This window comes from Danio aesculapii, chromosome 9 (assembly GCF_903798145.1).
Source record: "Danio aesculapii chromosome 9, fDanAes4.1, whole genome shotgun sequence".
NCBI classification, from domain to species: domain Eukaryota; kingdom Metazoa; phylum Chordata; class Actinopteri; order Cypriniformes; family Danionidae; genus Danio; species Danio aesculapii.
In genome coordinates this window covers 30,621,111-30,633,193 of record NC_079443.1, presented here as the reverse complement: position 1 = coordinate 30,633,193, position 12,083 = coordinate 30,621,111, and the positions used below count along the sequence as shown (strand labels likewise).

Below are 12,083 nucleotides of genomic sequence, written 5' to 3'. Positions count from 1 at the left end.
CCTTTTTACCCTTTAATTTGGCCCGCCAGAGGGAAAGTGATTGGGAAGGGTTGGGAAATGCCTTTAATAGAGATTCTCATTTCTATTTTAATGTAAGCCTTTGTTTGTTTGTTTATTTGTTTGTTTGTTTTATTGTTTAGCTACTAATAAGCAAATGGAAATTACATGTTTTTATGAATCAGATTTTTAAAAAATGTACATACTGTCACTTAACGAATAGGTGACAAAGAATAAGACATCAGCATGCAAATAAAGGTAATGGCAGGTTCAGCATGACTAGTGTATTTTATTGTAATAAGTTTGTTAAAATAATTTACATGTTAAAAAATATATAATGCATTAGTTAATATAATTAGTTAACGTAATTTCTACTATTTATTTATAAATATTATGAAATAAATTAGGAAATTACCCATGGCAACTTCCTACAGTTTGCTATACATACTTTTGGCCCACGACTCTCAATCAAGCTTGGATTTTGGCCCTTCATAAGAAAAGGTTTAGGCACCTTTTGATTAAATAAATAGCCTTTAAAAAAACAAATTGTGAATAAATTGTAGTCGAATAAATTGTTAAATCAAACATTCAATAAGAGAATGCGCTCCCTGTGGGAACAGACAGAAACAGAGATGGCAGGCCAGAGCCTTACATTTCTGCGATGGAAGTATTCTCATTACTTTTGAACACATGAAAGAAAAAGAAAAGGATGCCCTTCCACCAGCCATTTATTACTGGGAAACACCCATACACTCTCATTCACACACACTATGGACAGTTTATCTCGCCCAATTCACCTATAGCACATGCTTTGGACTCTGGGGGAAACCGGTGCACCTGGAGGAAACCCACCCAAACACGGGGGTAAACATTCAAACTCCACAGAGGAATGCCAACTGATCCAGCCGAGACTCGAATCAGTGACCTTCTTGCCACAGTGCTACCCACCGCACCACCCAACATTATTAATATTAATTAAAAAACATAATCTTTATGCTTGAAATCCACTTTTTCCTACCGATTGTCTCATTCATGACTGCACTGCATGTAAATATCATCTTACCTAACCTGTTATTGAGAAGCAATGTAATAATAACTAATGCATGTATATTCTTTTAATTTAATTCTAATGCTAATTGCTTTATACAGTAATTTAATTTGTCAGACTTTATAGGTCAAATACTTGAATAAAGCAATACCACACAAACATTAACACGGCTGTCTGAAATATCAGCTCAGCTATAATCTAGATGACCAAAATTTGTGGCCAGATATAAGACAAAATATGTACTCAAACAAAATATGAATAAGTCTCACTGCTGAAAAGCATCACTGCATCTATCAATATGCCACTCAATATGCAGAGGCATTTAAACTATCTTTTTTTTTTAAATGACAAACACAGACACTCATTTACAGTCCTTACCAATGCTGTGAGCGACATTGCTCAGTCTGCGCTGCAGCTCTTGCACGACCGTCTTCTCTGTCTGCATCCAGATCATCGCCATCCTTCACTCCTGAGAGAAGGTGGACAGATCGAATGGATGATATGAGAAGAATTTCACCCTCTGCCCCTCAGTGATGGCCAATTCAGCATCAGCATCACATATAGAAGGAGATGGAGGAGGAGCTCTACAATGTCAGACTGACTGAGGATGTAACCAGTGGAAAGAGCACACGCATGTGCACACAGGATGGCCTGACGTGCAGATTCAGTTTGGACTTTGGTGCCATCAGTTGGATTGTTTCTGCAATTACACCTGGAGTGGAAACATGAGGGCAAGAATGATTCACTTTGATTGGCTTGATTTTCATCAACACAATAAGAAATAAAACACCATAACAAAAATAATACATGCTCGGGTTTGGGTTTAGCACTTTACAGCTAATAAAAAACACCTCATAGCAGTATTACAAAAGAAAACAAATTATTTAGTAACAATTTTAATCTGTAATGCTTTTAAATCTGTAATGCCAAAATCTTTGTAATTTTTTTTTTTTGCATTCTATTTCAATTTGAAGAACTTATTATTCATGATTCAGTCAAATCTAAACTATTTTGTCAAATACTGCATCTAATCAGCAATGTCTAGTTCAGTGGTTCCCATAGTGGGGGGTCGCGAGACAATGAGGGGTTGCTTAGTGACTTCTAAAAGTCAAATTTATTGTATTAAACTATTAAAATTACCATATTTTTTCCATAACCCACAGAAGAAAAAATATTAGTTAATACATACATTTAAAAACAACAACATAAAAAGCCACCAGCATTCAATCTCTTTTGTTCCATTTGATTGCGACCCCTGGGCTATTTATCAAAATAAATATTATATACACACAGCAATAACGTAAAATGCAGCAAATTGATCACACAGGCCTACATTAAAAATAAAGGAGTCAATACGGGGGAAGGTCTGAGTGACGTTCTCCAAAACTAAACAAAGAATAGAATTGGGCCTATTGGTGTGTGTGTGTGCGCTGTTGCATGCAAGGTTTGTATAATTATAACCATTTCAAAGGATATTGGGGGTCACGAGTGACTGGCATTGTAGTTTTGGGGGTCATGAGCTGAAATATTTGGGAAACCCTGGTCTAGTTAATGAGCGAATGTGAAAAAAATCCATATCTTAAATCTAAATTTTAAAGGTTTATTATGTTTATAACACATATTAATGCATTTACCCTTTTAATAATCAATTAAAAGATTTTTTTTTAATTAAAAATAACATCAACCACAATAAACGTCGAGAAATTGATATTTTTTTTATAATTTAAAGATACATTTATTAGAATATTTCAGTTTGGAGTACATTTAATGAGAAATGCTTGTGACACCTAAATGCCAATGCCAAATTGACTCAATTACAAAATTTTACATTTTTAACAAGTAATTTACTGCACATGTTTTCTTATTTAAACAATTATTTCTTAAAGCATTTGCTAAAAGTTCTCTATTCTGCTAAATAACTAGGCTATTATTATTATTTTCTTGTGCATTTTTCACAGCTTATTGGATTCCAGGTTGTATTTATAAAGAAATAAAAATAAGGATTGAAAGATAATACTCCTTTCAACACATTTTTGTGTTAACAAGCCCTGTTATTATAAAAAAAAATTAAATCCTAGAACATAATTCAACGGGTCTACATTTATGAAGTGAAAAATAGGCTTTAAAGACAACTTTGATACATCTAATGGCATTTATTCATTACAACAGCTAAAATGTCAACAGCAAAACTCCATAGAGTTGAGGTATTTCAGTGCATCTGCCTCATGACCAGTCCTGCTTCATATATATATATATATATATATATATATATATATATATATATATATATATATATATATATATATATATATATATATATATATATAATAAATAAACCAACAATAAAACCCTAGCGTCTGGTTAACAGTGCCATAATCAGCCTGTCACTGTTAAAGGCGGCAGTCTCTAAACCTCGCACCGCCAAAGGCAACTGCAACTTCATGCGACGTCGCTATTAAATTACACGTGTCTTGCTTTTTACCTGCCAAATAGGAGGTCCTGTTATGACTACAATTGTTAAACTTGTTAGTGTTTATGCCAACTGTAAAAATTCTAAGTGCTGCATTGTGCAGGATCAGTGAAGCCAGAAGACTGCAAAACTGTTTTTATCAGCCTGAGGGAGGAGCTTATAAAAAACTACATTCCTGACAACAGTTCCCATCATGCACCGGTGTTTTTGTTTTCATTCGTCTGTCTCGCGGGCTATGCTTTGTTATGGCGGTATCGTTCAAAACTTACCAAAGTTCAGACGTCAACTGCGGAAATCTTTAAATACCCGGCTCGACAACCCAAACTAAGGTAGGGCATATTTACTCAAACTGCAGCGATTTATAAAAGTGACATAACGTTAGCATCGATATTTGGTATATATCTCGCTTTGTATTTGTTCCCAATGTTAATGTTTGGCAATACTGTAGACATATTTACAGTGTTACAACTACTAATGTATCGCCTATCGTTACCTGGATAAGTTATATTTTGGTCGTCAGTTACCGTTTATTGAGGTCCAGTGGTTTCAATTATGTCACTTGCATCGTTTTTCTGAATTAAATTGCTTGTTTATTTTGTTAAAAAGGAACCAGATTTCGATCAGACTTGGTAACGTTAGTTCAATCTGTTGACTTGTGTATTGTATAACATTGTTGATATCTGAAAAAAGCATTTCTTGTAGCTTTTCTTCGGTGTTCAAACTTGTAACTCAACTAGAAAAGATATCTTGATATACCTTTAGATACATGCTACGTTGCTAGCTTCAATAGTTTTGATTCCAGTTTATTTTATAGTTTATAATTTTGACCCACACAATTTTTACCCACTGAAAATGAATTAAACTCTGTCGTGTGAGCTTGATAACAATGGGACTGAACCAGACAGAGCCTGAAAATGATGATTACTATATAAACATTTTAGTGTGCATTTTATTTACTAACTACCAGAATCCAAAATCATATTAAGTTATATTTTGCTTAATTCTTGAGCTACAAACTTTGAAAATATTTGAAAACCATTTTTAGCAGTCATGTATATTATTGCAGTTCAAAAGATGCAAATAAACAATAATTTATTTTCTGGGGAGTCAAACAGTATTTATAAGCAGAAATTAAATAATCAGTGTATAATAATAATAATAGTACTATCGTTTCGTGTTAATAATTTTAATGTTCAGTTAATCTGTAAACTAGAAACATTTTATTTATTGTGCCCAAATGGCTAAAGCTGGGATTTAACCGGTGACCTTCCACATGGAAGTTGGTTGCTCTACCAAGGAGGCTAAAGACCATGGCCTCTAGTGAGGTTTACCTGCACAGCACTTCACTGGCTGGCCTCTGCTATATAAGGATACAATGTGATATGACTCCACTATGTTGTAACTAATGTCTGGTCAACTATAATCCCAACTACATTGCAGATCCCTATGATGTGACTTTTGCGGACCCCACATTACAATACTGACGCTGAAATGATACATTGTGCAGCCCTAGTTTCAACAATGTTTGTTCTTAAGCTATTTGTCTTTTTTTTAATCAGCTGCATCCAAATATACTTACTGGTGTTTCTAATCAATGAACATGTAAAACCTTCGTTAGGAACCAACATCCTATAAAGGGTTTAGATACATTTAATACTACTTCAGTTACAAAAACACCATAAAAATCATTCCCTTTTGACTTTAACATTATTATGTTATCTTCATGAATGAATGAATTTGCAAACTCACCTTCTTTAGGGTTTGAGCCAGGTCAGCAACAGCATGATGTCATCACCAGCTGGGCTCCAGCAGGGGCAGATTAACTTCATCTCTCAGTGGGTGCCGGAAATCACTCATGCTGGAGTAATACTGCATGGCTCACCTGGAGAAGCTGGTTCTGGATCAGTTCGGAGCAGTGCCAGTCTGGTGGTTCAGGATCCAGATGACTCCTTCATTTCTCAGTTTGCCCCACTGCCCATCTCCAGGAGCAGCAGCTGTGCCAGTGTGGACATGTGCAGTTTGGGTGGAGGCAGAAAAACACTTGGGCAAACTCAGCTGTCTTATGCTTCTTTGAACAGTGAGATGCAAAGTATCCAAGACATTTTAAGAAACACACGAGACCTCCCATTAATAGCCAAGCTTGAACAGGTGAGTTCACAGTTAATATCAATTTTGATAAGATTTTCTTTTAAATATATATATTTTAATTTTAATGTGCCAGATATAAGGATGTTCTCTTTGAATTCAGTGGTAATTTTCTTATTAACAGGAATGTGTTGCCCAGTCAAAGCATTAATAACGCAAAAATGTTTCATGTTTTGTAAGTGATTGAAGGGCTTGTTTTTTTCTCCAGCTGAAGCAAATGCAATATCGCATGCAGGAGCAGCTCAATGCCCACCAGCAAGAACAGTTGCTAAGACTACAACGTGAACCGCAAAGGCTTCTGGCAATACCACAGAATACTACAGGTATAGAATAAATGGTCCATGGTACTTGTACGCAAAGAGCTGTTGTTAATGACATCTTATTGAACAACAAAACATTAGTTCCTCAAGCTGATGAATTACTTTCAATGTCACTTTAAATATACATAAAGTGTAGGCTAAACCTAACTTTAAATAGTCAGTAACCATCGAGGTTGATACTTGACTTTCTTCGTCTGCTATTCTAGAGACCTCTGTGTGGAACCAGGAACCAAGTGTGGAGGAGCTGAACACTGAACATGACAGCCATTATGAACATGAAGAATCTCTTCAGTCCACAACTGAAGATCAAACTGTGTACAGAAAAGAGTCTGACCCAGAGCCACAGGACAGGTAAACGTAAATTCTAACTAAATGTAATGCTTTGCATCATATATATTGTCTCAATCTGGTTAAAGATTTAAGTGTGTTGGTTTTAGACCCATTAAATCAGGCTTTGGTGGGAGAACATTCGAGGAAATACTGGAAGAACAGCTGAAGATGGAAAACCAGAAATTGACAAACGAGGTCAGTTACAAAACATGAGGTTACATTGGGTGTGCACTTGGCAGGTTTGGTTAAAGTTAACTCTGGTTCCATTTCTCTGTTGTGTGGTTCATTTGAACAAGTGTAGACGCTTAAAAAACACTTGGTCTTGGTGCAATTCAAAATGAACGCTGCAGTAGTTCGAATGAAATATGAACATAACATAGACCTAAGCAAACTATAGTAGGTCACTATATTAGGAAACACAACCCTAAATGAGACAGAAAAACTAAACAGTAGTATCAACACATCCTAGACGTAGGGATGTACCTTTGCTGACATGCATGTATGTAATATGGATCTGCCTCATCCTAATAACATTAATGACTAACTTTCTCTCATTTTTTATATTGACATACAGAATCCACCTGCTAAAAGTGTAAAGGTAAAGAGACCCTTTCTTAAATGTGGAGAAGGTCTGGCCAGGTTTACTAGAGGAAAAGCCGCTGTACCATCACACAGAAAAAGTCCACCTAACCCCAAGCCATCCTCAGGCCAAAATACAAAAAATTCTCAAGTCCTGGACATGAAATCCAAGAGGAACTCCATAATCAAATCTGAAGGCTCAAAATCCACACATCCAGTGATCCAACGCAAGACAGCTGTGCTAAATAAAGAGAACTTTCCTCAGAACAAAACCACTGGACCAGTCACCAAGATGACCCTTCAACCTCATGTTCTTGGTGTACACCAGGGTCAAAATATGGGCCATTACAATAATGCCACTACAACAGACTCTAGTAAGGAAAGAGAATGTAATCGTATGAAGGATAACGCTAATGTTGCAGAAAACTCATTTGAAGTGTGGTTCACAGAGCGAAGGGAGCATTGGGAGCAAGATCACAAGCGTGAGCGTGCCGAACTCGGAGAGTTTGAGTTACTAGAACGAGCAGCAGATGAAATCTCTTTCTCCAGCAACTCATCCTTTATCAGCACCCTGCTTCAGAGAGACAGCAGGCGTCTCTCCTCAACACCCATAAAATCTACTGGTCAATCTACACTACCGAGTCACACTCTAGGTCCCACTGCAGCTCCTGGTGTCATGTTTGGTCAAAGAGCACCGGTGCCTCCTATAAACACTGCAATACAAAAAGATATTGTTAGCAAAGAGCCGAAAGAACTTTGTGATGAGCAAATCAATGAGAAGTTTGATGACTCACAATGCAGTAACTCTGAGCTGGAACCTCTTCCCAACATGTCTAATCCACCCATAAACCACTTTCAAGAGCCCATCACTCTTCCTTATGATAAACGCACCTATCAAGACAGAGACGGTGCCAGCAGTCCAGAGGGGGATGATGGGAATTCAAGTAATAATGGAGACTCCACTCTCAAAGATTCCAGAACTCGGTTAGAGTTTGATGACGATGATACCTGGAATGAAGAGGAGTTCTCCTGTCCAGCGGAGGAATCTCCACCAGAGAGGATGCTGAAAAGAAAGGTTGCCTTCTCTAAGGGGGTGAAACCAGTAGGAGGGAGCCCAAAGGCAGGTGGAAATCAAAAAGAAGCTCAGTCAACATGCCAGTTGGTAGCAACGCTGTTTCCAGCGCTAAAGACTAAACCATCTCCTCCAGTAATGGTGCCAGAGCCACAGAACATGCCCAGTGAGGAAGGAGCAGGTAGTTGTGACATTCTGCATGCTGCTGTAGAATGTGCTTGTTTCCATTTGATTATGCTTTTAAATCTTTAATCATTATTTAAAATGTGTCAGTGTTTGGACTCTCAGTAGTGATTATTAAACCACACTGAACTGAGCTAAACTGAACTGAACTTAAACACTACAAACTTAACTACACTGTTCCTATTTACTGTGACCTTTTATGTGAAGCTGCTTTGACACAATCTACATTGTATAAGCGCTATACAAATAAAGGTGAATTGAATTGAATTAAAATATCCTATAAAACATATATTGAGTCTAGCCCAAAATTATTCATACCCTTGGCAAATTCTGACTTAAAGTTAGTTTTATTCAACCAGCAAGATTTTTTTGACCGGAAATGACACGGTCTTCTCTAAAAAGATAATAAGACAAATGTACAAAAGGCATAATTGTAGAAAAACAATTCAAAGCTTTTAATTACATTTGAACAAAAACTTTAAGTCAGAATCTTCCAGGGGTATGAATAAATTCGGACTTGACTGTATTTTTAAACTTTTTTCAGATGCTAAAAGTACATGTAAAGTCATGCACTGGTTATTAACAGAACTTGAACAATCCTATTTAATAGCAAACTTTTGATTTCCAGCTCAGTCAAGACTTAGTGAGCGTTTGGTGGAGCTGGAAACAGAGATTGAAAGGTTCAAATCTGAGAATGCAGCTCTGGCCAGATTAAAGCAAGAGAACCAGGACACACGAGAAAACCTTAAGTACAATTCTTTATCTTGCTTGTTCCAATACTATCTAATAAATTTAACTGTAAAATCCTAAGTAACACAGTAAATATTTACTATAAGTAAAATGAATGTACAGTACAACTAATTCCCATTCAACACATTCAAATAAGCTAAAACTTTTGGATTAATTTTCCCACCCAGAAAAGACAAGGCCGACTTTGAAAAGAAGAGGATAGAGGAAACTGCTAAGTGGGAGGAGTATAAAAGAGAGGAAAACAAGAAACTGCAGCGTGAAAAGAAGCTTTTTGAAAAGCATGCAGCAACTGTGAGAGCAAGACCTGACAAACAAGAACGAGATGAGATCCAGGTCCGGTTTCAGTACCATCTACTGAAAAAAATTATGTACAATCTGTGTTTTAAATATGCCTGTTCATGACTACAACAGGCTCTAAAGCAGCAGTTGAACATGATGCAGGAGGATTTGCGCAAACGAGAGGCTCGCTGGAGCAACACACAGAACCGTCTCCGGCAGCAGATGGAGACTCTGAGTACAGAAAACGCATCCCTCAGAAACCAAGTGCGGACACTGGAGAAACTGCGTCTCAGTGCCTGGAAGAGTGCTGAGAAAGAAAAGGAAAAAGGACGATCCTCTGCATCTAGCAGTAGAATCAGTTCTGGATCCAAATCTACAGATTCCAAGGTAAACATGGAGGTCTGAAATTTTCTTTCACGGTTACTTTAATAACACGCAGACATTAAAGTTGAATTAACACCTTTTCTGGAAACGTAATGTTTTTATCGTGCGAGATGTTCTGCGACTTGTATTAGAAAGTCAATATAATGTAATTAATGCCAAGCAAGCTAAATACACAAAGCATTCACACATATGTACCTTTAAACCAACTTTTTTTGTTTGCTTTAATGTGCTTAAGAGTCCATCTCACAGTTCAAAAGGCAACAGCAGCAGAAAGGGAAGTCCAGAGACCCAGATCTCTCTCACAGACTCTGGTATTATCATACTACTACAAAATCACTAGTGCATGTTTGTGTTTCTGTCAATAATAAATGTAACAATGTCTTTATCTGTTCTCTTTAGTGTGATTAGCATGTAGCATGATTCTCAATTTCCCCCAAACAGCTTTTTTTCCTGAACAAGTCAAAGAAACACCGAGCTTCAAATCAGAGCTCAGCCCAGTGGGAAACCAGTGTTCAGGTGTACTGGTTATGAACGAGAGAAGCCATAATGCGCCACTGAATAACTCTCTGCCTAAATTGGCTGTCATTGGACAGACAGATGGGGAACAGGAAGAAACGCAGTCAGACAACAAGGTAATCAATCAGTCTTCTTTAGCTCCAACAATTCACATCTCATATACTGTTTTATACTAATGCTGAGAGCAGTGTTACTTTCAACAATACTGGGCTGCAGATTAGAAGAGTGTTCAAATGGTTGCAGTGCGAATGGTCTAGTCTGCTTTCAAATAGCAGACTGTTTGTATGTTTCAGATTGAGAAGATGCTTCCAGATGGAGGCCGACTTGTTGTCTTTCCAAATGGCACCAGGAAAGAGCTTTCTGCTGATGGACAGACTGTAAAAGTTATGTTTTTCAATGGAGATGTGAAACATACAATGCCTGATCAAAGAGTGGTGAGGAATAAACTTAGATGTTATTTCCATCTCTTATTATGAAAGCTCAATTGTGTTTCAAACTTCCATGCTGAATTTAAATTCAGGATTTCAGTGGCATGGCAAAGGGATGAAATTGTGTAATTAAAAGTCACAAATATTGAATTTACTTTTCTGATTACTACAATTGATCCATTGAAATGGAGTTCACAAAAAATGCATTGGATAAATTTTGGGAGAAGTATTTCTTAGGGCCCTGTTAATGGTAATTAGCTATTCATAAGCAGTAATGCATAGGGATTTTGGTTTAAAACATCCCTAACTGATTAGCAGTGTCACTCTCTTTCAGATTTATTACTACGCAGAGGCTCAGACCACACACATCACTTATCCTGATGGGATGGAAGTGCTTCAGTTTCCCAACAATCAAACAGGTAGGCCTGCATATTCACAAAAAAAAAAAAAAAGTCAATGGTAAAAAGAAATCAAGTCAAAACATAAATCAATTTCCTCTCTCACTTTGCGCTTTTCAGAGAAACACTTCCCAGATGGTCGTAAGGAAATCACTTTCCCTGATCAGACAGTCAAGACTCTTCATCCTGATGGAAGAGAGGAAAGTGTGCTCACAGATGGAACAATAATACAGCTGAATCCGTGAGTACTACTCCTCAATATGCGTCATTATACTGAGATGCCTGACAGATGACAATATTTTAATCCTGCTTGTTTTTTTCAGGGATGGTAGTAAGGTGATCCAGTTTAACACAGGTCAGCGAGAGATCCACACTGCAGATTTTAAAAGACGGGAATATCCTGATGGTACGGTTAAAACTGTTTATTCAGATGGACGTCAGGAGACGCAGTACCCAACAGGACGGGTGCGGCTAAAAGATGCACAGGGTAAAGTCATTATGGACACTAAACCTTGAAAACAACGGGACTTGAATGAATTTTTTTGTAATTTGTAAATTTTAACTATTTATTTGTGTTTGTAATTTCTGTAAAAAAATAAATCAGTTTATACAAAGTTGTACAGTATGTGAAAGGTATTTCTCTCCTTTTTTAATATTGTATTGAAAATAGGCCAGACAGTAATTTGTATTGTATAGTTCTCAATAGAACACAAGGTTTCCACTACATTAATTCTTCCATGGTGAGGTGCCACACCAAAATTCATCCCACAATGACTACATTACAGCTTCTCATTCAAAACGTTCAGTCGTTGTAGTTTTTTTAATAGCAGGTTATAATCGTACCAAAACATATTAAAAGGTAAGTGAATTATGACCGTGTCAACTTTCCTGTAATCGTAGTAGTGCTGTGCGTCATTTGTTTAACCCTTTAAGGTGACATGCTGGCTGACAGGTGCGTGAGGCTAGCAAACGGCGTAGCTAAGATGAACACAGTTTCCATAATTATACTTTATTTTTATATAAAGGTCTATAGTTCTGCATTAAATGACTTTATCTTGCTGGAGTTTACAACCATTTCACTTTACTTCAGGACGCATTTATGCCGCTCTGTAGGTCTAATGGAAACTTTCATGAATAATCCTAGCAAATCTAATAAATGTTGGAGATATACTTGTTACATAAAC

General features: G+C 36.9%; 1 protein-coding gene across 1 annotated transcript; it reads left to right on the top strand.

Annotated features, from left to right (window-relative positions):
* The first annotated feature begins 3,721 nt into the window (after window positions 1-3,721).
* Window positions 3,722-11,444, top strand: cenpj (centromere protein J). Its single transcript, XM_056464914.1, has 15 exons — window positions 3,722-3,844; window positions 5,274-5,663; window positions 5,869-5,983; window positions 6,187-6,331; window positions 6,418-6,505; window positions 6,885-8,142; window positions 8,773-8,893; window positions 9,062-9,227; window positions 9,306-9,560; window positions 9,793-9,868; window positions 9,999-10,189; window positions 10,367-10,507; window positions 10,836-10,920; window positions 11,020-11,140; window positions 11,223-11,444. Exons 2-15 carry the CDS (start codon window positions 5,298-5,300, stop codon window positions 11,413-11,415), a joined length of 3,321 nt encoding a protein of 1,106 aa, XP_056320889.1. The 5' UTR covers window positions 3,722-3,844; window positions 5,274-5,297; the 3' UTR covers window positions 11,416-11,444.
* Window positions 11,445-12,083: the final 639 nt, after the last annotated feature.

Bases quoted from the DNA above. Each gene is read 5' to 3' on its own strand.
- cenpj (XM_056464914.1), top strand. From the start codon at position 5,298: ATGATGTCATCACCAGCTGGGCTCCAGCAGGGGCAGATTAACTTCATC. The intron at 9,869-9,998 runs GTATTATCATAC...TCCCCCAAACAG, and splicing joins GATCTCTCTCACAGACTCTG to CTTTTTTTCCTGAACAAGTC. The intron at 10,508-10,835 runs GTGAGGAATAAA...ACTCTCTTTCAG, and splicing joins CAATGCCTGATCAAAGAGTG to ATTTATTACTACGCAGAGGC.